This window comes from Pongo pygmaeus, chromosome 13 (genome assembly GCF_028885625.2).
Source record: "Pongo pygmaeus isolate AG05252 chromosome 13, NHGRI_mPonPyg2-v2.0_pri, whole genome shotgun sequence".
NCBI classification, from domain to species: Eukaryota; Metazoa; Chordata; class Mammalia; order Primates; family Hominidae; genus Pongo; species Pongo pygmaeus.
The window spans coordinates 99,278,475-99,304,359 of NC_072386.2; the positions used below are offsets into that span (position 1 = coordinate 99,278,475).

At 45.1% G+C, this 25,885-nt stretch overlaps 1 protein-coding gene and 1 pseudogene across 1 annotated transcript; one reads left to right on the forward strand and one right to left on the reverse strand.

Moving 5' to 3' along the window:
• Nucleotides 1-3,074: 3,074 nt before the first annotated feature.
• On the forward strand, nt 3,075-3,332 carry LOC129044334 (ATP synthase subunit f, mitochondrial-like; annotated as a pseudogene).
• A 19,032-nt stretch (nt 3,333-22,364) lies between these two features.
• On the reverse strand, nt 22,365-24,116 carry ACTL7B (actin like 7B). Its single transcript, XM_054500320.1, has one exon. It carries the CDS (start codon nt 23,709-23,711, stop codon nt 22,464-22,466), a length of 1,248 nt encoding a protein of 415 aa, XP_054356295.1. The 5' UTR covers nt 23,712-24,116; the 3' UTR covers nt 22,365-22,463.
• Between the last annotated feature and the right edge of the window lie 1,769 nt (nt 24,117-25,885).

Sequence of the window (25,885 nt, forward strand, 5' to 3'; positions counted from 1 at the left end):
CTCTCAGGATTCTCTCTTTCAACTTCAGCTTCCCACCTTTCATGGACCCAGACATAGGACACGACCCCACCTTCATATTCACTCAGAAGAGTCCACCTGGACATAAAAGCATTGGTAAGCAATGTAGCCTTCACAAAAGATATTTTAAGTGATGACGAGGGCCAGGGAAGAGGACTGGCAAACAACTTTAAAATCCCCAACTGCAGAACGAAGGACTAAATTACTTCTTTACCTGGCTGGGTACAGTGGCTCATGCCTGTAATCCTAGCACTTTGGAAGGCCAAGGCAGGTGGATCACTTGAGCCCAGGAGTGAGACAAGCCTGGGCAACATGATGAAACCCCATCTGTGCAAAAAATACCAACAAAACAAAACAAAAAAACTGAGGCGGGAAGATCACCTGAGCCTAGGGAGGTTGAGGCTGCAGTGAGCCATGATGGCGCCACTGCACTCCAGCCTGGGTGACAGAGTGAGACCCCATCTCAAAAAAATCAAATAAATTACTTCCTTGAAAACCTTGGCCAGGCATCCAATCCCTTCCCACCCACATGACACTTCGCCAGAACTGGCAGCAAAACTATCAAGAATAAGGGAAAGGTTCTGTTAACATTGCTACTGGAATATTGCTTTTTATAGGTTAAGTGAACAGAGGAAGTAAAAAAATGTTTTACCATGAGTTCATATTAATACGTCCTATACAAATTTAACATTACAGAGTGTTTACATTTATTTTATTTGTATCTCCTTTCTCTCCTAATCAAAACTTTGGATCTTAATAATATAAGCATTCATTAAAAATTTTTTTTTTTATTAAGAGACAAGGTTTCAATGTTGCCCAGGTTGGTCTCAAATTCCTGGGCTCAAGTGATCCACCCACCGCAAATTTTGGAATCCTCCCAAAATGCTGGGATTCGATGTGAGCTACCACGCCCAGCCAATATTAACATTCTTATTTTTTATCCTAATTATATATGAAATACTCTCAAAATTATAATACAAATATTACTTCTAATAATAAAACTACTCAGGGAAGTTTAAAATTATTTGCAATTCTTTTCTTCTTAGAATATATCCCACCAAGAATATATACAAGAGAAACATGTTCCAAAGTCACTTGGAATAATTCTTTTCTGTGTGATTATGTAACCAATTTGATAGAGTTAAGTTTATTAATGTCAATTTATTTTCAATTTTAGGGTTAACTGTATTTTCCCTGATTTTATTTTTTTTGAAAAATGTCAAACACTTTACGTAGTTCAAAAGTAAATAAGTGATATTCAGAGAAGTCTCACTTCCAATCCTGTCATTTGATGCTTAAAGTGGTTCATAAAAACATCATGGGGATATAGTCTAGATTTTACCTTTTGTCTCAAGATGTGGAGGAATGTGAGGAGCACAGAAGAGCAGCAACTTGTAGAAAGAGACACGGGTTCAAATCCCATTTCATGTTGGCATTTCCCAGACTTTTTGAGACTTGGTATCTTCATGTGAAAATGAGAATAATACCTGCCTCCTAGAAATAGTCTCCAGATTAAATGAGACAATATGTGAAGCACTCCCACTTCACAACTATTTTGGTAAGCAAAATTTGGAAGATTCCATGTGTTAAAAATCTCTTCCTGTTTACAGTATTCAGAATGGATTCTGTTTCTTCAACCCAATTCTTATGGATATGGTACAAAGCAGACTTATACCAGCTCTTGTGTTTCCAGATAACTCCCTTACTTTCTATACTCTATAAATGCAATCTAGTCTCCTAGCAATTGGATTAGGCAGCCAAGTGTCTGCTTGCCTTTTGAAATTATTTCCCTGCGTTACTGTCCTTTCTATTTTAAACTTTGTCTGCAGGAAGGAAATGTGGTCAGTAGGATAATCTAATTCCCTAGACAGATGCAACCATGCTTGTGGACCACAACTGCATTGCAATAAATATACTGTAGAGAACACACACTTTTCTAAGTCCACCAAAGTGAATGACATAGATTTTCTTAGATAAAATCATGTCAGCATATATCAGTTTAGGAAGATTGCTTTGTTTATTTCTATACGAAATGAGACCAAGCTAGGCATTTGGTTGAATTGTAGGGGAGGTGGCAATCTGAGACCTGGTATGCAGCAACCTGGAGGCAAGGCAAGCCAAAAGCATAGGCTGAATGGGCACGGGGTTGTCTGGTCATTGGAGGATCATAATCCCTACCGTGACTCTCTTTCCTTGCTCCTTAGACCTCGACCTGAGGCTATGAGTTAATTGAGTCTGGGAATGACATGTGTCACCGTGAATCACACTGATTCTGTGGAAAAGCATGATCTGAGCCCCAAGCAACAGGAATACAAATGAATTGTCAAATCCCTGGTCATTTATAATTGGGTATGTAAATCACAGCTTCTTGGTAATATGAAATAGCTAAGACGTTTTCATTTGTGAAGTCAGAGTAAAGGATATGTTACTATATCCAAAGACCTCAAAAATAGTTCAAAGGAGATGGAGGTTTGTTCCTGTCATTAACAATGCTGAGGTCCAGGTTGGTGAATGCTTTTTCTACATGCAGTCACTGATGAACCCAGGTTCCTTCCATCCTGTTGCCATCACCAAGGGCATTGTCCTTGTCTGCATAGTTAGTGCTAGGCCACAGGCATGTTCATATTCAGCTCAAGGGAAGAAGGAAGAGAGCTGCTCCGGGACAAGGAGCTTCTTTACATTGAAGATGACTCAGAAGTTGCATTTAGCACTTCCATGTGTCCCTCACTGGCCTGAACTTAGTCACATGGCCACACTTAGCTGCCAGGGAGACTGGTAATGCAGCCTCCAACTGGGCAACCATACGCCCAGCTAAAATTTCATTACTGTTAAAGAAGGGGAATGTTTTCCTAGACAACTATCAGTCTCTGCCATGCTCTTTGTCCTGTTTCACGTTCTCCTTCTTGTTCTAGCTGTGAGCCTTTGCCATTCACTAATTTGGGCCTTAGCTGAGGGAGGCCTCCTCAGTGCCATCAGACCTCCTGGTGAGGTGCAATTAGCCATTCAAGCTTCTTAACACTGAAAGAAAAGCTGGGCCCCACAGCTGGTCCTCCAACATGGCATCAGTTGTACCAGTGAAGGAGAAGAAACTCCTGGATGTCAAACTAGGGGATACTGGATACTGATGCGAGATTTCACCCCTAGTGGCATTGCTGGAGCATTTCAAAGAGGTTTCTACTAGTACTACAACAAGTACATCGATGTGAAGAAAGGGTGTCTCAGGGGTTTCCACGGTACTGGCAGCTTACATGCTCTTCAGCTACTGCCTTTCCTACAAGGAGCTCAAGCATGAGCGGCTGTGCAAGTACCACTGAAGAGGGGCCTGCACGGACGGCACGCTCTGCCACCCTGACCACGACCTCCTTTGCTCACGCCTGTCCTTGAGGAACGTGATCCTTGCTGAATCCTTTTATATCCTAATGGGAATTAACCTCCACATAAAAGATGACTGGTTAAAAAATAAAAGAAAAGCTGGGGCCCAAAAAGGGATCCCTGGGAGCTCGGACAAGGGCCAGAGCTCTTCTCAGAGCACAAATCTGGCTGTTTTCTAAAAAGACAGTTTTGATGCATGGGGCCTTTTTCCACAATATTGTGAGAGATGCTGGTTTGGCTGTGACTGGAGGTGACTCACGCCTGCTCTTTGTAGAGAGCATAACACTGTTCCTGCAAAAGGAATGCTCATGCCAGGTCACTGGTACCTGCAGACAAGTCTGTTCCTCTTTAAGAGATTCTCAAAGGATTAAAGAGCACGCACTGCAAAGGCTTTGGATGTGCTGAGTTGCACGTAGCTGAACTAAAGGCTTCAATAATGTGCACAGAGTGCAAGACCAGAAATTGGAAAATGTTACAGTGGTCTCAGCTCCTCCACTTGTCAGCTATGTGTCCTTGGTCAAGTCACTTCCCAACCATGGGCTTCTGTTTTCTCAACTAAAAAATGTTGACTAAATTGGGTTTATTACTAATCTTTGCGCTCCTACAGATTATTTCTAAAACTCTCATCATGTTCCAATTTCCTGCTTGTCCACTGTGATGTAATAAAAAAAAATAATAAACCTCTGGCCTTTGTCCCTGGCTCCTGGCATACAGCTCCTAAACCCTTAGAATCTTTGGGGTGATGAGAGTTTCTTTTGTATGCTAATGAAAGACTGCTGGTGGGGTCCCCTAGGTAGCTTCAGGATGGAGGCTGGTTGCCAGAAAGACTAAGGATGATCAGAGGTTTGGAAATTCCAGCCTCCCTCTCTACCCTCAGACCCTGAGGGAGAGGAAAGGAGCTAGAGATTAAGCTAACCACCAACAACCATTGATTTAATCAATCATGCCTAAGTGACAAGGCATCCATAAAAACCCTGAAGTGATGGGGTTTGGAGAGCTGGAGTTGGTGACCACACAGAGGTGCTAGAAGGGTGGTACACTCCAATAGGGCACAGAAGCTCCACACCCCTTCCCTATACCTCGCCCTATGCTCTACGTCTCTCCCATTTGGCTGTTCTTGAGTCGTATCCTGTATAATAAGCCAGTAATAGTAAGTAAAGCACCTGCCTGATTTTATGAGTCATTATAGCAAATTATCAAACCTCAAGAGGGGGTCACAGGAACCCCCAATTTATAAGCGGTTGGTCAGAAGTGCAGGTGGAAACCTGGGACCTGTAACGACCCTCTGAAGTGGGGTGAGGAGAGCCCAATCACCTGGTGACCATTGAAGAGGCCCCAGAGACAAAAACTCCTTATCTGAGGAATTTACAAGGAAATGAAGACCACCTGGTGACTATCAGACAGGCCATCCAGAGGCAAAACTCCTTATCTGGGGAAACCATAAGTAACTAGACTTCCCTATTATCTAAAGCAGGCACTGGTACCAGGTCTTTCCCCCGCAAAATTGGTAAGTAACTAGAATTCCTATACATCTCCGGAATGCTATGCCGAAACTCATTGTGCAACCCTTGCTGATATTAGGGCACAAACATGTCTACACATGTAGGCATTTATCATGACCTATGTAGCTAACATGGTCCAAATTATCCTTAAGCTCCCGCTTTAAGCTCCATAAATGCTCCCAAGGAAAAAATCCACTGTAGCACGCTCAGTCCTCTCACTGAGGCACCAAGCTGCACTCATCTTTTTATCAATTTTTTTTATTATTTATTTTTGAGATGGAGTCTCGGTCTGCAGCCTAGGCTAGAGTGCAGTGGCATGATCTCAGCTCACTGCAACCTCTGCCTCCTGGGTTCAAACACTTCTCGTGCCTCAGCCTCCCAAGTAGCTGGGATTACAGGTGCCCACCACCACATCCAGCTAATTTTTGTATTTTTAATACAGTCGGGGTTTCGCCACGTTGGCCAGGCTGGTCTCAAACTCCTGACCTCAAGTGATCCACCCACCCTGGCCTCCCAAAGTGCTGGGATTACAGGTGTGAGCCACCATGACTGGCCTCCGTTGCAGTCTCCTGCGGAGTTTTTTCTAACAAACTTTACTTTCAAACCTATACTATTGTCAGTAATTCTTCTTACCAACACACAAGCCCACCACTTCTCAATGCTGCGGCTCTGACGCCTCGCCCAGCGTGGGGGACAGTTTTACAGGACAGAGCCCTTAACCTGTGGGGTCTGTGCCAACTCTAAGTATTTAATGTTTGGATTGAACTGAATTGCAGGACACCCAGTTGATGTCTAAAGAGTTGTTAAATTGGTTGGTGTGAAAAATTAAGGGAAATCCCACACATTTGGTGTCAGACATGTTGTGATTTAGACGTGAAGTCCTAAACACCAAAAGCAATGGCAACAAAAGCCAAAATTGACAAATGGGATCTAATTAAACTAAAGAGCTTCTGCACAGCAAAAGAAACTACCATCAGAGTGAACAGGCAACCTACAAAATGGGAGAAAATTTTCGCAACCTACTCATCTGACAAAGGGCTAATATCCAGAATCTACAATGAACTCAAACAAATTTACAAGAAAAAAACAAACCACCCCATCAAAAAGTGGGCAAAGGATATGAACAGACACTTCTCAAAAGAAGACATTTATGCAGCCAAAACACACATGAAAAAATGCTCATCATCACTGGCCATCGGAGAAATGCAAATCAAAACCACAATGAGATACCATCTCACACCAGTTAGAATGGCAATCATTAAAAAGTCAGGAAACAACAGGTGCTGGAGAGGATGTGGAGAAATAGGAACACTTTTACACTGTTGGTGGGACTGTAAACTAGTTCAACCCTTGTGGAAGTCAGTGTGGCGATTCCTCAGGGATCTAGAACTAAAAATACCATTTGACCCAGCCATCCCATTACTGGGTATATACCCAAAGGACTATAAATCATGCTGCTATAAGACACATGCACACGTATGTTTATTGTGGCACTATTCACAACAGCAAAGACTTGGAACCAACCCAAATGTGCAACAATGATAGACTGGATTAAGAAAATGTGGCACATATACACCATGGAATACTATGCAGCCATAAAAAATGATGAGTTCATGTCCTTTGTAGGGACATGGATGAAATTGGAAATCATCATTCTCAGTAAACTATAGCAAGGACAAAAAACCAAACACCACATGTTCTCACTCATAGATGGGAACTGAACAATGAAAACACATGGACACAGGAAGGGGAACATCACACTCTGGGGACTGCTGTGGGGTGGGGGGAGGGGAGAGGGATAGCATTAGGAGATATACCTAATGCTAAATGACGAGTTAATGGGTGCAGCACACCAGCATGGCACATGTATACATATGTAACCTACACATTGTGCACATGTACCCTAAAACTTAAAGTATAATAAAATAAAATAAAATAAAAGTTCATGTCCATGGCCTCTTATCTCTTTTTGGAACAGTACAGTAGTAACTATAGGGAATAGACAGTTTTTCCCTTCTCTCCTCACTGTTTCTCCCATGTCCATTACCAGATGTGGAAAATCCAAGGACTCCCAAGTGACTCTCCTTTTGTACTTCCTGGGGACCAGGATCCTGGGCTAGTACTTTGGGCCAGGCTCAGACAGGTGTCTAAGGGATTTTAACACAGCATTGACAAATGGTTCCCATAATCCAAGTCTACGGAGAGACTGAAGTAGACATCAGGCACCGACAGAAATGAAAACTGGGTACAACTGATCATCAGGGAAATGAAAATCAAAACCATAATGAGATTCCATCTCACACCAGTGAAAATGGCTATTACTAAAAAGTCAAAAAATAGCAGATGCTGGCGAGGTTGTGGAGAAAAGAGAACATTTATACACTGTTAATGGGCGTGTAAATTAGTTCAACCATTGTGAAAAGTAGTATGGCAATTCCTCAAAGAGCTAAAAGCAGAACTACCATTTGGCCTAACAATCCCATTACTAGGTATATACCTAGAGAAATATAAATCATTCTACCATAAAGACACATGCACATGAATGTTCATTGCAGCACTAGTCACAATAGCAACGGCATGGAACCAACGTAAATGCCCATCGATGGCAGATTGGACAAAGAAAATGTGGTACATATACACCATGGAATACTATGCAGCCATAAAAAAGAATGAGATCATTCCTTTTTCAGGCACATGGATGGAGCTGGAGGCCATCAGCCTTAGCAAACTAACACAGGAACAGAAAGTCAAATACCACATGTTCTCGTAAGTGGGCGCTAAATGACAAGGACTCATGGACGCAAAGAAGGGTAGAACAGACACTGGGGTCTACTTGAGGGTGGGAGGAGGGAGAGGAGCAGAAAAAATAATTATTGGGTACTAGACTTAGTACCTGGGTGACAAAATAATCTGTACAACAAATTCCTGTGACACAAGTTTACCTATATAAAAAGCCTGCACTTGTACCTCCAAACCTAAAGTAAAAAAAAAAAAGAAAAATGTGTGCAATCATTGCAGCAATATTTAAGATTCTATGGACACATTCAAAGCGTGAGTGGAGGCATCCTGAGGCATACTCTTGTTTCCAGGGATGAAAATGAACAAAGTCATAGATGTCCACAAAACTCATTCCAGGATGATGAAACAAAGAATAAAATGCAAATAGGAGCCACCTTTTGCAGGTTCTTACACTAGTTTACCATAATCTGTAGTTTTTTAAGATTTTTTAAAACAATTTCGGCCAGGCACGGCGGCTCACGCCTGTAATCCCAACATTTTGGGAGGCTGAGGCGGGTGGATTGCCTGAGGTCAGGAGTTCAAGACCAGTCTGGCCAACATGGTGAAACCTCATCTCTACTAAAAATGCAAAAATTAGCCAGGCATGGTGGCAGGCACCTGTAATCCCAGCTACTTGGGAGGCTAAGGCAGGAGAATCGCTTGAACCCAGAAGGTGGAGGTTGCAGTGAGCCAAGATTGCACCATTGGACTCCAGCCTGGGCAACAAGAGTGAGACTTCGTCTCAAAAAAAAAAAAAAAAATTCATACTTGGAGAGAAAAACAAAAGTAATAAAAAGGTAGAAAGCAAAAAGTGACTTCTTCCTTCACCCCAGTTCCCTGGTTTCTCAGTTCTCTCCAAGGCCTGCCTTCCAGGTCAGCCCACACCCATCCAAGCATATACGCAGGTCCGTAACTTTGTGGGGATTTCATGGTTGCCCTGGGTTTTATGGGATTGCCTTACTAAGTTAAATCAGAGAAAATCAGAGTTGCAAGTAGAGCATTGTCCAGGTGGTGACCTCAGCATTCTTTTTCATCTCTCATTCAGGCTTTTGGAAATTTCATAATACACGTCCTTGGCTTTCCTCACCTCTAATCTGAAGCTTCCCAGACCTCTACACCTGACACTGGCCTTTTTTTAGATCCTGTATTTAATTCCAGTCACATCTCTTCACATAGACTGGGCACTCAGGTACAAATAGAATTGATCACTTTCTCTGAAACCTACTTCGCTTTGCCTCTTCCCAGACTCCAGCTTTTCCCACTCAACCAACCCCACTGGGAATGTCATTCTTCTTTTTCTCCACCTTCTGCCTCATGGCTCTTCTCCTCCAGTTAGTCGAGTCCAATAATAACTTGAAACTCTGGAATGTTCCTTTTTTTTTTTTTTTTGAGACAGGGTCTCACTCTGTTGCCCAGGCTGAACTGCAGTGGTGCAACCTCAGGTCACTGCAACCTCCACCTCCCAGGTTCAAGCGATCTCATGCCTCAGCTTCTGAATAGCTGGGATAACAGGCATGCAACACCATGCCTAATTTTTTTGTATTTTTAGTAGAGAGAGGGTTTTGCTACGTTGGCCAGGTTGGTCTTGAACTCCTAGGAGGCCTCAAGTGTTCCACCCGCCTCAGCCTCCCTAAGTGTTGGGATTACAGCCATGAGCCACCGCGCCCAGCCTCTCTTTCTCACGTTTTTCCACTGCTCTCATTAGTTTCATCATCACCACTCACTCACTCTGTACCAGGCATTCCCCTAATTGTCTTATGAATGTAGACTCATTTTATCCTCACAACAACCTCACAAGGTTGGTACTATTATTATACCCATTTTACAGATGAGAAAACTGAGACTAAAATAATAAAATCTCCATTCCCTAACTTCCCAGACTCCAACGTGCCTCCTGTACCTAGAGATCTATCTTCTGTGGCCTCTGCAGCATTCAAGACCCAACTCAGCTGTTACTTCCTCCAGGAAATCTTCCTAGAGTCCCTACTATTATCATAATTTCAGACTTTTAGTCTTTCTTCTCCCATGCAGGGTTGTCAAATAACATACTGCCCCCAAAAGTTTCATGGTTCATATTTACACTGAAAAAATACTTCTTGTTTATTGAAATTCCAATTTAACTGGGAATCATTATCTATATTTGCTAAATTTGACAACCATCCCCACCTAAAACCATAAACAATTTGACAGCAGGGCTTATGCATTTTTACTTTGCACCCGCCCACTCTCAGGAGCTGGCAGAGTGTGGACCAAGTGAGCACTCATTCTGTTCATTGTACCGAATTGAAGTCAGGTGCTTAAAAGAGGTTTCTGGCTGAGGCAGAGAATTGCTTGAACCTGGGAGGCGGAGGTTGCAGTGAGCCAAGACGGTGCCACTGCACTCCGGCCTGGGCGACAGAGCTAGGCTCTGTCTCAAAAAAAAAAAAAAAAGTTTCCTTTGTCTGCTTTTATCATCCTGCCATAAGGAATAGTCTTCTTATGTACTCCCAATGCACCAGACACAGTGCTATGTGCACAGCAACTAAATTCAACACAAAACTGAGTTCAGTTTGCCCATCTATAAAAAGAGAATACTGTTAAACACCCACCTAGTAGACTTTCTTCTAGGCTACTTGTGAGAATCAAATGTAAAAAAGGAGGTGCAATGGTTCTTTGTAACTGCAAACTGCTGCTGTGAAGGATGACTATCACTAACATTGGTAGCTCAAATTTAGCGATAGGGAAATAGACAACCTATATCTAGTTCAGTTTTTCAATAGTTTTATATATTGAAAGCTACTGATGGTTTGCTAAGGAATAGCATGGAATTTGGCAGTCTAAGAGCCAGGGTGAAGTGAACGCTCAGATAAGGAGGGAGAAGGAATTGAAAAGATGAGAAGAGCCAGGTGGTCCCTGATAGCCAGGAGATGGTAACAAGAAGAGCAGAAGGGAAGTATCCATTGGAGACAGTACTTTTCCTTTAGTAGTAGGTACTGCCTAAATACTGCCCTGATAGGTGCCCATGCAGAAACCCCAATCCACAGGGACCCAGGCCGATGCCAGGAAGCTCACACAAGATTGCCAAGTGGCTTTCCATGTCATTTTTCATAGTACCTTAATTAGTTCGTTCTCACACTGCTACAAAGAACTATCTGAGATTGGGTCATTTATGAAGAAAAGGCTTGATTGACTCACAGTTCCGCAGGCTGTACAGGAAGCACGGCTAGGAGGCCTCAGGAAACTTACAATCACGGTGGAAGGCGAAGGGGAAGCAAGCACGTCTCACCATGACGGAGCAAGAGAGAAAAAACAAGGTGGGAAGCACCACACGCTTTTAAGCTGTCAGATCTCGTGAGAACTCACTCACTCTCGCGAAAACAGCATGGGGGAAACTGCCCCCATGATCCAGTCACCTCCCACCAGGTCCCTCCACTGACGCATGGGGATGACAATTCGAGATGAGATTTGGGAGGGGACAGAGAACCAAACCATATCAGTTTGTTTCTTTAAAGAAATTGCCTTCCTTACAAACAAAACAAAACCGAAAATTAGCAGAGTGAGGTTCAGATTTAGCTAGGGGCATGAGATTATTTTCCCTGCCTGAAACTCCATTGTCATGCTACTTATAATGTGGTCCCAGGGTGGCAGCATCTGCCTCACTTGAAAACACGTGAGAAATGCAAAAATCAGAACCTACGTTTTTGGCAAGATCCTCAGGTGATTCACATAAATATTAAAATTTGAGAATCTTTTCCACCTTCTGAATCCCAGGTGATGTTAATTCAATTAACATTAAAACTGACTCCTCATGCTCCACACAGTTGGCTAAGATACTGGTTTTCAAACTTGGCTGCACATTGGAATCATCTGAAAAACTTAAAATAAATATTAATACCTAGTCCCACCCTTAGAGATTTTTATTCAAAAGGTCTAAGGTGTGGCTTGGACATTAGGATATATATTTTTTCCCTGTCTATTTAAGTTTTTTCATGTTGTACAATTCAACATGAGATTTGGGTGGGAAATAGAAAGCCAAACCACATCAATACCATTTCACCAGTTTAGGAAGATAAGATCAAGAACAGTGAAATGCCTTGTGCAACTTCTTCAAGGCTCAGACATCCTCAAGTTAGGACTGAAACCAGCCATGTCTCTCCAAGACCTGGGCCAGTAGAAAGGTTTCAAAAGGAAAAAGAGAATAGGATGCAAAAACACAAAAAAATCCTTTTTTTTTTTTTTTTTTTTTTGAGGCAGGGTCTAGCTCTGTTACCCAGGCCAGAGTGCGGTGGCATGATCATAGCTAACTGCTGCCTTCACTTCCCAGACTCCAAGGATCCTCCCACCTCAGCCTCCTGAGTAGCTGGGACCACAGGCACATGCCACCACACCCAGCTTATTTTTGTGTTTTTGGTAGAGATGGGGTTTCACCTGTTGCTCAGGCTGGTCTCAAACTCCTGAGTTCAAGCAATCCTCACCCTGGCCTCCCAAAGTGCTGGGATTACTGGCGTGAGCCACTGCACCCAGCTGCCCACTGACTTTAATTAAACCTTCTCCAATCTCTTAAGATTCATTTGGTGAGTTACTCCTAATTCATTGAGCCAGATTGTTAAGGATTTAACTTAACTGGGAACCAGCAAACCCAAATAAAGTGAATGAAAAAATGTTCTTCAGAGGTGGAAAGATGGTGGGTAGCTAGTTTACGCAAAGCTCTAAATTCTTGGAAGTTAGAAAAACTTTGCCAAATGGCCAGTTCTGAGGCTGATCCCGTGCTCCAAATCCATTTGGGAGGTAGAAGACCTTGAATTACTTGATCGCTAGTTATATAAACACAGCTGGTCAATCAAGTAATTGTCTTAATAATCCAAAAAAGCATGTAGACATTTGATCTAGACATTTCCAGTTGCATATATGGACTTTTAAACATAAAATTGTCTCAGTTTTCTGTTATATTTTGAATAGATCCCTCTTTGACTTTATTTTTACAAATGTTCCAGTAATTTAATTAATTTAGTTTATAACAGAAGCACATACAAAGAGAATAGCTTCCTTCTCCTTTACATTGTCATTCTTTTCACTTGGTGAAAGCCTGATGCCAGAATCAGCTTTTTCCATATTTAATGTGTTTTTAACTACCTTTGTAATCAAACACAGGCACAAAAAGGGATTTAATATTCACTAATGGGATGCCACAAGTCCTAGCTTGTTCTTATCCCAGGTGGCCTCTCACTTCTTGCTGGGCATAAATTATTTGGGAATCAGGCGCTTTCTCATACTCAACATCCATTTTCCTCTCTTAAGCTTAGCTTCATCTGTATTGGCAAAGTGAAGTGCACAATTCAGATGATGACCCAGATAATGCAACCAAAATTGCCCTTACAGGAATTTTATTTACATATTCATTTAAGACTCTTAGACTTGAAAGCAGGGACTTACTTTTAAATCTAAGTGACCTTGACAACCACCTCTGTTGGGTAAACTATGGCAGATGGAGATTTGCTGGAACAGAATCTGTACTGCTAAAGCCAAAAGTATTATTATTTATTACCTTTTGTGTGCCTCAGGCTTCTCGTTATAAAATTAGGATCACAACTCCTACACTGCTGAGTTGTTGATGAGATTAAACGAGATACTAAACATGAAAATATCTGCATACGGTACATATTTAAAAACACATATTTGTACGTATGTACAATATACATTGCCCGTTGATCAGGACGTTTACATTACACTTTACAATTTATAAAACACTTAACCTGCATTTTCTCCTTGATCTGCAAATCAGTGCTGGGAAGTAAGGACAGGTTATAACCAATTTACAAAGAAAAGCGCAAGGCTACGTGAGTTTAAATGGCTTGCCCAAGACCACACAACCCGTCTCCACTGATGGGTACAGCCCCAAAGCTCTCCACGGCCTCCTATGCTGGCTCCTCATGCTCCACACAGTTGGCTAAGACATCGGTTTTCAAACTTGGCTGCAAGTTTCAAACTGGAATCATCGGAAAAAATTATAAATATTAATACCTGGTCCCACCCTTAGACATTTTGATTTAAAAGGTCTAAACTGTGGCTTGAACATTAGGATATATATTTTTTTCCCTATCTATTTATTTAAGTTTTTAATTCGATTTTTTATTATGAGATTATGGTAAATTCACATGCAGTTATAAGAATTAATGTAGAGAGATCCTAAGTACCTTTAACCAATTTCCCCCAGTGGTAACATCTTGCAAAACTATAGTATAATGTCGCAATTATGATATTGGCATTTATACAGTCAAGAAGAAGTCAGCAGTTCACCACTGCAAGGGATCCTCCCAATGTTCTTTTTATAGCCATATCTACTTCCCCCTACCCACTCAACCCTAACCCTTGGAACCACTAATCTGTTCTCCATTTCTATAATTTTCTTTTTTCAAAAATGATACATAAATGGAATCACACAGTATGTAACCTTCAGGGATTGACTTTTTTCTAGCAGCATAATTCCCTGGAGATTCATCCAAGTTGTTGAATCTATCTATAGTTTATTCTTCTCCAATCCTCATGGATGCCTCTCAGTAAGAACTGGAAAACCTGCTTTGTTTTTTGAGACAGGGTCTTGCTCTGTTGCCCAGGCTGGAGTGCAGTGGCACAATCAGAACTCACTGTTGCCTCGAATTCCTGGGCTCATGTGATCCTCCCACCACAGCCTCCCATGTAACTAGGACTACTGGCATGGACAACCATTCCTGGCTAATTTTTTAATTTCTTTTTTTTTAGAGATGGAGTCTGTGTTGCCCAAGCTGGTCTTAAACTCCTGGCCTCAAGTAATCCTCCTGCCTTGACCTCCCAAAGTGCTGAGGTTACAGGAATGAGCCACCGTGTCTGGCCCTGCTAGAAAAATTTGAATCCACTACTGCTTAACCATTCACCCACTGAAAGATATCTGAGTTGTATCTAGTTTCTGGCTGCTATGAACAAAGCTGTTACAAACACTTGTGTACAGGTTTTGTGTCAAGATAGTTAAGTTTTCATTTCTCTGGGACAAATGTGCAAGTGCAACTTCTGGGTAGTATGGTAGCTGCATGTTTCATTTTTACAGAAATTGTCAAACTGTTTTCCACAATAACTGTACCATTTTACATTCCCACCAGCAATGTATGAGTGACCCAGTTTCTCCTCATCTTCATCTTCGCCAGCTTTGGTGGTTTTTTCTTTTTTTCCCATTCTGATAGATGGATAGTAAGGTCTCATCATGGTTTTAACTTGCCTTTCCATGGCTAATGATGTTGAACATTCTTTTCATGTGCTTAACTGCCAACTACATATCTTTTTTAGTGAAATGTCTGTCATGTCTTATGCTCATTTTTTTAATTGGATTTTTTAAACTGTTAGTTTTGAGGGGTCTTTAAAAATTCTATATACTTGTCCTTTGCTGGATATAGTTAACATATATAGTTTACAAGTATTTTCGCTCAGTCTGTAGATTGTTTTGTGTTTTTTTTAGCTTCATTTTTTTTTTTTTTTTTTTTGAGACAGAGTTCCACTCTTGTCCAGGCTGGAGTGCAATGGCCCAATCTCTGCTCACTGCAAACTCTGCCTCCTGGGTTCAAGCAATTCTCCTACCTCAGCCTCCCCAGTAGCTGGGATTACAGGCATGCACCACCATGCCCAGCTAATTTTGTATTTTTAGTAGAGACAGAGTTTCTCCATGTTGGCCAGGCTGGTCTCAAACTCCCGACCTCAGGTGATCCGCCCACCTCGGCCTCCCAAACTGTCGGGATTACAGGCATGAGCCACCATGCCCGGCCTCTGTAGATTGTCTTTCTTTTTTTTTTTTTTTAGTTTCATTTAAAAAAATTAATAGACTTTAGTACTAGTCCGTTTTCATGCTGCTGATAAAGACAAACCCAAGAGTGGGCAATTTACAAAAGAAAGAGGTTTAACTGGACTTACAGTTCCATGTGGCTGGGGAAGGTCTCACAGTCATGGCAGAGAATGAAAGGCACTTCTCACATGGCAGTGGCAAGAGAGAATGAGGAAGAAGCAAAAGCAGAAACCCCTGATAAATCCATCAGATCTTGTGGGATTTATTCACTATCACGAGAATAGTATGGGAAAGACCAGCCCCCATGATTCAATTACCTCCCCCTGGGTCTCTCCCACAACACATGGGAATTCTGGGAGATACAATTCAAATTGAGATTTCGGTGGGTACACAGCCAAACCATATCATTCCATCCCTGGCCCCTCCACATCTCGTGTCCTCACATTTCAAAACCAGTCATGCCTTCCCAACAGTCCCCCAAAATCTTAACTCATTTCACCATTAACCCTAATGTCCACAGTCCAAAGTCTCACCTGAGACAAGGCAAGTCCCTTCCACCTATGAACCTGTAAAATCAAAAGCAAACTAGTTACTTCCTAGATACAATGGGGGTACAAGTACTGGGTAAATACAGCTGTTCCAAATGGGAGAAATTGGCCAAAACAAAGGGGTTATGGGGCCCATGCAAGTCTGAAATCCAGCAAGTCAGTAAAATTTTAAAGCTCCAAAATGATCTCCTTTGACTCCAGGTCTCATATCCATTGTGTGCTGATGCAAGAAGTGGGTTCCCACGGTCTTGGGCAGCTCCATCCCTGTGGCTTTGCATGGTACAGCCTCCCTCCTGGCTGCTTTCACAGGCTGTCGTTGAGTGTCTACAGCTTTTCCAGGCACACGGTGCAAGCCATTGGTGGATCTACCATTCTGGGGTCTGGAGGACAGTGGCCCTTTTCTCACAGCTACACTAGGCAGTGCCCCAGAAGGGACTCTCTGTGGGGACTCTGACCTAACATTTCCTTTCTGCCCTGCCCTAGCAGAGGTTCTCCATGAAGGCCCTGCACCTGCAGCAAACTTCTGCCTGGGCATTCAGGCGTTTCCATACATCTTCTGAAATCTAGGTGGAGGCCCCCAAACCTCAATTCTTGACTTCTGTGCACCCACAGGCTCAACACCACATGGAAGCTGCCAAGGCTTGAGGCTTCCATCCTCTGAAGCCACAGCCCAAGCTGCACATTAGCCCCTTTCAGCCACAGCTGGAGTGGCTGGAACACAGGACACCAAGTCCCTAGACTGCACACAGTATGGGGACCCTGGGCCTAGCCCATGAAACCACTTTTTCCTCCTGGGCCTCTGGGCCTGTGATGGGAGTGGCTGCCAGGAAGTTCTTTGACATGGCCTGGAGATATTTTCCCCATGATCTGGGGGATTAACATTATGCTCCTTCCTATTTATGCAAGTTTCTGCAGCCAGCTTGAATTTCTTCCCAGAAAATGGGTTTTTCTTTACTATTGCATAGTCAGGCTGCAAATTTTTAAAGTTTTATGCTCTGCTTCCCTTATAAAACTGAATGCTGGCTGGGCATGGTGGCTTATGTCTGTAATCCCAGCACTTTGGGAGGCCAAAGTGGGTGGATCATGAGGTCAGGAGTTCAAGAACAGCCTGGCCAATGTGGTGAAACCCTGTCTCTACTAAAAATACAAAAATTAGCTGGCACATACCTATAGTCCCAGCTGCTCAGAAAGCTGAGGCAGAAGAATTGCTTGAACCTGGGAGGCAGAGGTTGCAGTGAGCCAAGATAGCGCCACTGCACTCCAGCCTGGGTGACAGAGCAAGATTCTGTCTCAAACAACAACAACAACAACAAACTGAATGCCTTTAACAGCACCCAAGTTAGCTCTTGAATGCTTTGCTGCTTAGAAATTTCTTTCTCCAGATACCCTAAATCATCTCTCTCAAGTTCAAAGTTCCACAAATCTCTAGAGCAGGGGCAAAATACCACCAGTCTTTTTGCTAGAACATAACAAGAGTCACCTTTGCTCCAATTCCCAACAAGTTCCTCATCTCCATCTGAGACCGCCTCAGCCTGGATTTTATTGTTCATATTGCTATCAGCATTTTGGGCAAAGCCATTCAACAAGTCTATAGGAAGTCCCAAACTTTCCCACATTTTCCTGTCTTCTTCTGAGCCCTCCAAGCTGTTCCAATCTCTGCCCGTTACCGAGTTCTGAAGTTGCTTCCACATTTTTGGGTATCTTTTCAGCAATTTACTGTATTAGTCCGTTTTCGTGCTGCTGATAAAGACATATCTGAGACTGGAAAATTTACATAGGAAAGAGGTTTAACTGGACTTACAGTTCCACGTGGCTGGGATTACAGGCGTGAGCCACTGTGCCTGGGCTATAAAGTTCATTTCTTAAAAAGACCTTGGGGCCAGGCGCAGTGGCCCATGCCTGTAATCCCAGAACTTTTGGAGGCCAAGGCGGGCAGATCACCTGAGGTCAGGAGTTCGAGATCAGCCTGGCCAACATGGTGAAACCCCATCTCTTCTAAAAATACAAAAATTAGCTGGGCATGGTGGGTGCCTGTAATCCCAGCTACTCAGGAGGCTGAGGCAGGAGAATTGCTTGAACCGGGGAGGCAGAGGTTGTATGAGCTGAGTCTGTACCATCACACTCCATCCTGGGCAACAAGAGCAAAACTCCGTCTCAAAAAAAAAGAGAAGAAAATAAAAAGAAAAAGACCTTGGGCAAATAACTCTTACAGCAAAGTTGGTAACAAACATTTGAGGGAGAGAGATCAGACTGCCTGGACAGTGAGGAAAACAAGCCTCTTGCTGTGTGGAAGTGGTAGGACTTCACCACTTGATGTCACTCTAATGCTTATGTCTCTGGAAGGTTCCAGCAAGACAAATCTCTTCTTTGCTAAAAGATTGGCATTTTTAACTTTGAAACCTCAGGATAATGACTATGAAATTACATCAAATTTGTTGTACATGATTTGAAAGCAATTTTTATATGTAAATTTTTCTTCTTGGAAAAGAGATTGATAATTTTCAGAAAAGTAAGAGAAAAGGGCAAAAAGGCATTGTGGAATCTCAAAACTTTGATTTAGCACAAGACTTTGGTTTACCAGATGGGTGACCTTGCACAAGATTCCTAACCTCTCCAAGCCTCAGTGTCCTCACCTGTAAAATGGGGGGAAATACTGTAATGTCCACCTCACAGACTGGGAATAAATGAGTTCACTTAATGTACTAAGCACCAACTCTGTGCCATGCTCTGCACCGGACTCTGAGAAAACTAAAATGAGAGAAGCACAGTTCCTGCCCTCAGGAAGCTCTGAGTCTAATCTTAGGGACAAATATCTAAGAAGTGAATATATAAGAGAACCGTCAACAGACACTCTGGTCTCTGCCCTTCAGTGTAGTATGTTATCTAATATCCTCTGGTACCTTGATAAAAATTCTTCTTATGTAGTTTTTTTGTAAGGAAAAAATGAATTGTTGGTCTTAATATTTCAATTAAAAGAGGCCTCTCCAACCCCAGTCTCTTCTCCATGCAAACCTGCTCCAGAGGAATGCTGTTGTTGAGAAGGAAATTGACGCAGCTAGAACGCTCTCAGTTGCAAGTAACAGACACGCAACCCTAAGGGACATGAATGATGAAGTTGAATGCATGGCTCACAGAACTGAAATACCTGGGAGTGGGTTCAAACTCTAGGCATGGTTTGATTCAGAGGCTCACTTTGTCCCCAGGGCACCAGCATTGTTTCTCTGATCTCCACAATCCTTGGTGGGTCAGCTTCAAGCTGGCTTCTTTCCTAGTAAGAAATGCCACAGCAGTGCTAGGACACACCCCTCAACTTCACATCAAGCTTCCAAGCAAAAAGCATAGGATTCACTCTCCAGGACTCACTCTACTGAGATCGCATGTTCACCCAGAACCAATCATTATGGCCAAGGAGATGGATGCTCTAATTGGCTGAGCCTAAATCACATGCTTTGCCCTCGGTGCTGGAAGGGAAGTCAGTCCCGGGCCACATCTGATGCCCATGCAGAAACCAGGAGTTGTGGAAAGGGATAACAGGAAAGTTGGAGGCATCAACTATTCTACCTCGGGAATATGAGCTAGTCCCAAGTGTGATTCCTGGTCTGGAGAAGGGACAAGTGGGTGCAGGTGGGGCTCCTGGTCTGTTCTTCACACACTTCCCTCCTTTTTCTATACCAGCACCACCTTTAGAGAGAGAATTCAACTTCTTTCTTCCTAAGAAACATACCTGTAGAGGCAGCCAGTGTGCTCACCCCTCTCTCTACCTGTGAGCATGGAAAACCACAATTCTTCAGATAGAGACCACGGGCATCACCCCTCCTCAGCCCGTTCCCACTCTCACACACTTCACACCTAAGTCTTTCCTGCCTGGCATTTCCAAGTTGCAAATTCCTGCCCATTCTGCAGGATAGGAAATTCCTACCCTTGCTTCTTTCCTTGGTTCCCACCTCCACTCTCTTTCTTCCAGAATCAGGTAGAAATCTCTAGTCCCTGTAGTTCCCCTACCATTCTCTTCATTTGCACTGATCTTATGCATTTGTATTCTCTACTATGACTCCATGGAATCTGAGAAGGGAGGGGAGATAAACACACAGGGTCAGGGGGTCATCTTAAGATGGAAGTCACTGATCCGTGTCTTTCCACCAAAAATAAATCTGCTGAATCCTCTGGTTAGCTTAAATAAGTTCATGTCAGGGATCTAGCAATTAGTGTTTTTACAGCCCCTGCCACATGAGGGATGCAGGTGGTGGAGGGACTGAAGCAGTGACTAGAGACAGGAGAAGTTGCTGAGGATGTGTGGAGTGAGGAGAGAAGATAAGGAGGGAGTGGAGTTCACACGTAGCACTTACTGCTTGTGTGATTTGGGGTACATCACTTTCCCTCTGTAAGCCTCAGCTTCCCTCTCTGTATTTCATCAGGCTTTTTACAATCACTTGGGTTACAAGCAACAGAAACTAATGCTAAGGAAGAAGTTGTGTTGAAGCAGCAAGTATATATGAAGACATCAGTGTGGCAGGGACGTTGGCAACCTCGAAAATGCAGCCCCACGGAAAAAAATTCACATTCAAGAAAACACTTATACACTGTGATGGCCACATGAAACATGTCTATTGGCCACCTTCAGCCTCCAGGCCTCCAGTCTGCAACATCCCTCTACAGGTCAATGCCCTGTTTGACAAGGGGTATTCAAACTCCAGGCTAGATGCCCAATTCTGGACAATGGGGAAGGACTAAAGAGCAGGGCCTTGGGTGATAATGACTGTGTCTGGTTCTCGCCCAAGTCTGCAGCCCCCAGCACTGGGCCCAGGACAGAGGCAGCCTCATGGGGTGCCCCAAATCAAGACCCTTTGCTTAAGGTAAGAGGTGACTCAGGGATATTTAAGTCTCAGCCCATCCAAGACTATGCAGCTCATGGATGTCTGATCCCATAGATGGCACCAAATGGGTCATGAACTCCATTGGAAGGTGAGGGTAGGGAAGGGGGCAGGAACCCACTCTTCTAAGTAGGCAGTTAGTCACCAGCTAAAATCTCACAATCCTCCACAGCCTCTCCCTCAGCCCTAAAGCCAATAAGTGGCCACCATGCCCAGCAAATTCTCCACTTACAACATTCCAATGCATCACCACTACCTTCTCACCACCGTGAACACTTAGCTCAGACCTTGCCTCCCTACCAGTGTGGTTGTCCTTTAGCTGTGTGTGATTGCCAAGGGTAGAGACTGTGTTCTGGTCATTTCGCAGTCCCCAGCACTGGGCCTGACCCACAGTACATGCATGGTAAGAGCTTTGGGTTGCTGACTAACCATTAAGAACAATGTTTATACCCTTCTGGGAATAATCTTGATGTGGATCAGGAGACCTGGGCTCAACCACTGGCATTAGGCTGGCCCTCTCGTCTCTGGTCTCAGTTTACCTATCTCTTTTTTTTTTTTTTTTTTTCTTTTTGGACATGGAGTCTTGCTCTGTCGCTCAGGCTGTAGTGCAATGATGCAATCTCAGCTCACTGCAACCTCTGCCTCCTGGGATCAAGTGATTCTCCCTGCTCAGCCTCCTGGGGAAGCTGGGATTACAGGTACCTACCACCATGCCCAGCTAATTTTTGTATTTTTTGTAGAGACAGGGTTTCACCATGTTAGCCAGGCTGGTCTCGAACTCCTGACCTTAGGTGATCCACCAGCCTCGGCTTCCCAGAGTGCTGGGATTATAGGCGTGAGTCACCACACCCAGCCCAGTTTCCCCATCCCTATAGCAGGGAGAGGACCCAATTTCTAAAGGACCTCCTGGTTCCTCTGACATCCTCTGGGATCAGCGGCTCTGCTTTGTGACTCTGGAAAAATAGCTGCAATTTTGGCTGCGGTTGAAAGGGGTACGCCCACAGATGGGTAGAAATGGCGCTTCACACTCAGGAGATGCACTGGCACAGTGTGGGCTCCCACATTGAGGGTGACAGGCACTAGGGGGAGGTTAGGGAACCCGGAGTGATCAAGCAGTGTTAAGGTTGGGAGCACTTGTGAGCAGCAGAAACAGGAGACTGGAGTCGGACACCCAGCTGTGCATCTCCTCCAACCTACCGCTAGGTGACCCAGGCTAGTGCCCTCATCGGAGCCAACCCCCTTAGTTGAGTGAGCGATGAGTGTCTTTGGATCAGGTTTTGAACCTGGAGGTACTAATAAAACAGGAGGCCACTTTCTAGGCCCTGAGATGATGTCACTATCATGAGGCAGGCAGAGGGGGTGGGATCAGTATGGTAGCCCCCTTCCTTACAGCCCCCACCTCCAGTGCAAAAGGTGCTGCCACTTCTAAGCCCGACTCCCCCCGACCCTCTGCTATCAGATTGAAGCAAGAAACCCAGACTAGACAAGAGCCATTTCAGAGGAAAGCTTTATGAGAAATTCTGTAAACGTGTATAGAGTGGCCTGTGGCCACCTGTGCTGGAGGCCTTGTCTGTGGAGATGCCGAGGCTCAGCACTTGCTGTAGATGGCCATGCTGCCCCGCTCCTGAAACTCTTCCTTGCTGACCCAGAGCTGTTGGAAGGCCTGCAGGGAGGCCAGGATGGAGCCGCCGGTCCACACGGAGGTCTTCCTCTCAGGAGCGGCAGCCACTGCAGGGCTGTCCCCGGGGCAGAGGAGGCTCAGCTCCCTCTGGAAGCGCTCGGGGAAGCCATCCAGCATGGTGCAGCCGCCACACAGCAGCACGTTGGCGGCCATCTCCTCCTTGAAGCCCGTGTCCTGGCAGCGGCCCAGGCAGGCAGCCGTGAGCTCCGGGAGGCCCGGCTGGGTGCTGCCTGCCAGAGAGGGCTGGAAGAGCATCTCAGAGCAGCGGAAGCGCTCCTGGCCAATGGTGATGAGTTTGCCGTCTGGGAGCTCGTAGTCCACGCGCAGCTCCTCCGGGACCAGGCCCAGCTCCTCCTCGGGCAGGAAGGCCGCATAGCAGCACTTCTTCTTGATGTGCTCTATGATGTGCAGGTGGTCGTCCGTGAATGCGTGGCCCGCCTTGTTGAGCAGCTGCATCAGGTAGTTGGTGAGGTCACTCCCAGCATAGTCGGCGCGGCTGGTCAGGCCTGGCAGCACGTCGCCCTCGGAGATGGGCACCACGTGCGAGACGCCGTGCCCGCTCTCCACCACCAGCCCGGAGGTCTTGCCGTAGGAGTAGATGGACAGCAACGACTGGGACGTCACGTGCATGGCTGGGATGCCGAAGGTCTCAAACATGAGCTCCGCGTACTTCTCCCGGTTGCTGCTGGGGCTGAGCGGAGGGTCGGAGACCAGCACAGCGTGCTCCTCGGGGAGGATCTTCATGGCCGTGCGGAAGATGTACTCCCAGATGTCCTGCACGCAGTCCCAGTCCACCACGATGCCGTGCTTCAGCGGGTTCACCAGCTTGAGAGGTGCCTCCGTGTTGAGCAGCTCATGGCCCACTAAGGTCCCCTTGCGGGTGTCGCCAGCGTCGGCCGCCTCGGGGCAGCGTTTGCCCACGGTGGAGGAGATGAAGTAGGTGGGCCTCGGCTCTCCCGCGTAGCCGCACTTGCAGTACTGGGAGCCCAGGTCGATGATGACCGCCTTGATCTTGTGCACCTTCCTGGGCTTCATCTTGAGCTGAGTGGCTGCACCTGTGTCCTGGAGGCCGGCGTCAGGTCCGGGCCGTGTTCCTGCCTCTCCAGGGTCACCCTGAGCCGTGCCCAGGGGCATGGGGCTGTTCCTTGTCGCCATCTGCCTCCCTTGCTCCCCTTCTCACATCCACAGCCTAGAGCTCCCTGGGGAGAAATGAGATTCCCCACCTCCAGCAGTGCCATGACAACCACCCGGGATTGTGATGTCATTCGGGGCTGGTCCATTCAGGCAGCGGGGGAGGGCCTGGCTTTGGCCGGCTCTTGGTGTGTCACCCCCATCTCTCTAACTCAAGTTTGCTCCAGGACAGAGCAGGCGGCCGGCAGTTTTAGAAATCCAAGCACACTGGGGTCTCAGAGGTTTCTGCTCAGCCCTCTTGCATTTCCATGCCTAACCTGTTCACTACTGGACACCTTTCCTCTTCTGCTTCTTGGTGAAGAGGGCCTAAATATTTGAGCCCCTTCAGTAAGGCAGGCACTGTACTAGGTGCTTCACTTGTGGTGTTCTGCAGGTAGGCAGAGCTAAGGAAATGAGGCTTAGAATTCTAAGGACTTGCCCAAGAGCAAACAGCACTTGGGGTGTTTGTATCTTAACCCAAATTCATCAGACTCCAATGCACCAGGCCTCCTTAACGGCCCCAAGAGTTCTTTCCTCCCTTCATTCCACATTTACTGCAGTATATAGTAGGTCCCGCCCAGTGCAGCCTTCCAGTGATAGATGATAAAAACCCAGGCCACCAGCAGTGCCCAGTCTAGACAAGAAAATGGAATGGGTGCCGATGGGTTTGCAGGAAGAAGTCTACTTGGAGAACTCATTTGAGACAGGCAGTCAGAAGGTGCTCTAGAGAGGAGGTGATGCTTAAGGTGAATCCTGGAAGAGGTGTAGGTATTTGTTAAGTAGTTAGGAGGAGGGGAAGACATCCCAGGCAGAGAGCACAGCTTGAGCAAAGGCTCAGATGGAGGCACGGTGAAGAACTTCCCACAGTGAAAGTGTTTGGAAAAACAGATGAAGCTAGAGAAGTCACAGAGCCAAATAGAAAGGGCATCAAATGGCAGGAGTAGGTTTAGACTAAATTGAGGAGAGCCAGGAAAACTATGAAGACTTTAAGCAGGAGAATGATCAGATTTGCCCTCTAGAAAAATGTTAGAAAGGGCCGGGTGCGGTGGCTCACGCCTGTAATTCCACGAGCACTTTGGGAGGCCGAGGTGGGTGGATCACGAGGTCAGGAGTTTAAGACCAGCCTGGCCAAGATGGTGAAACCCCATCTCTACTAAAAGTACAAAAATTAGCCAGGCATGCAGGTGCCTGTAATCCCAGTTACTTGGGAGGCTGAGGCAGAGAATCGCTTGAACCCAGGAGGCAGAGGTTACAGTGAGCTGAGATCGTACCACTGCACTCCAGCCTGGGAGACAGAGCGAGCCTCCGTCTCAAAAAAAAAAAAAAAAAAAGAAAAATGTTAGAAAGATCTGCATTTGGCTGTAATGTAGAGAATGGATGGGAGGGGTAAGACTAGAAGCTGAGACCCGAAACGAGGCCATTGGAGAAATTCTGATAAGACTTGAAGGTGGCCTGACCTAGGGCTGTGAGAGTGTGGAAGCAAGGAAGAGCCTGGTTCTAGAGAAATTTAGAAAGCAGAATAGAATCCAATCTGTTGTTTCCCCAGCCATCCCTTACTTTAATCCAAGCTCTTACTCTGACATTTGAGGGCTTCCCTCATGGGCTCCTGTGATGTGGGATGTGAGGCAGAGAGAAGGATGAATCGCTTACTTGTACCCGAGCAAAGAAAGATGGCTTGTCATCCAGAAAGGACAAATTCACTAGAGTGCCAGAGGAACCTGCAACTTAAGCTGCCCCCTCCCACTCCAAAAATCAAAAAGGCAGATTAGGGTTTTGGTGGTGAAGAGTTAAGAGAAAAAGGGAAAGAGCGGCAACTGCGCCTGAGGAAGTTTTCTGGGAGAATTAAGATGAGCAGAGGTGCCTGAGGAATTGATTAGGCAACATGCATGGGGGAAAAAGAGTTAAGAAATACTGCCATGGAGCGTGTAAGAATACTAATGAGGAATGTGTGGGGATTTTTGTTTGCTGAATTTTTGTTTGTTTGTTTGTTTCTGAGACAGTTTCACTCTTTCGCCCAGTCTGGAATGCAGTGGCACGATCTCAGCTCACTGCAACCTCCGCCTTCCAGTTTCAAGCGATTCTCCTGCCTCAGCCTCCCCAGTAGCTGGGATTACAGGCACCTGCTACCACGCCTGGCTAATTTTTGTATTTTTAGTACA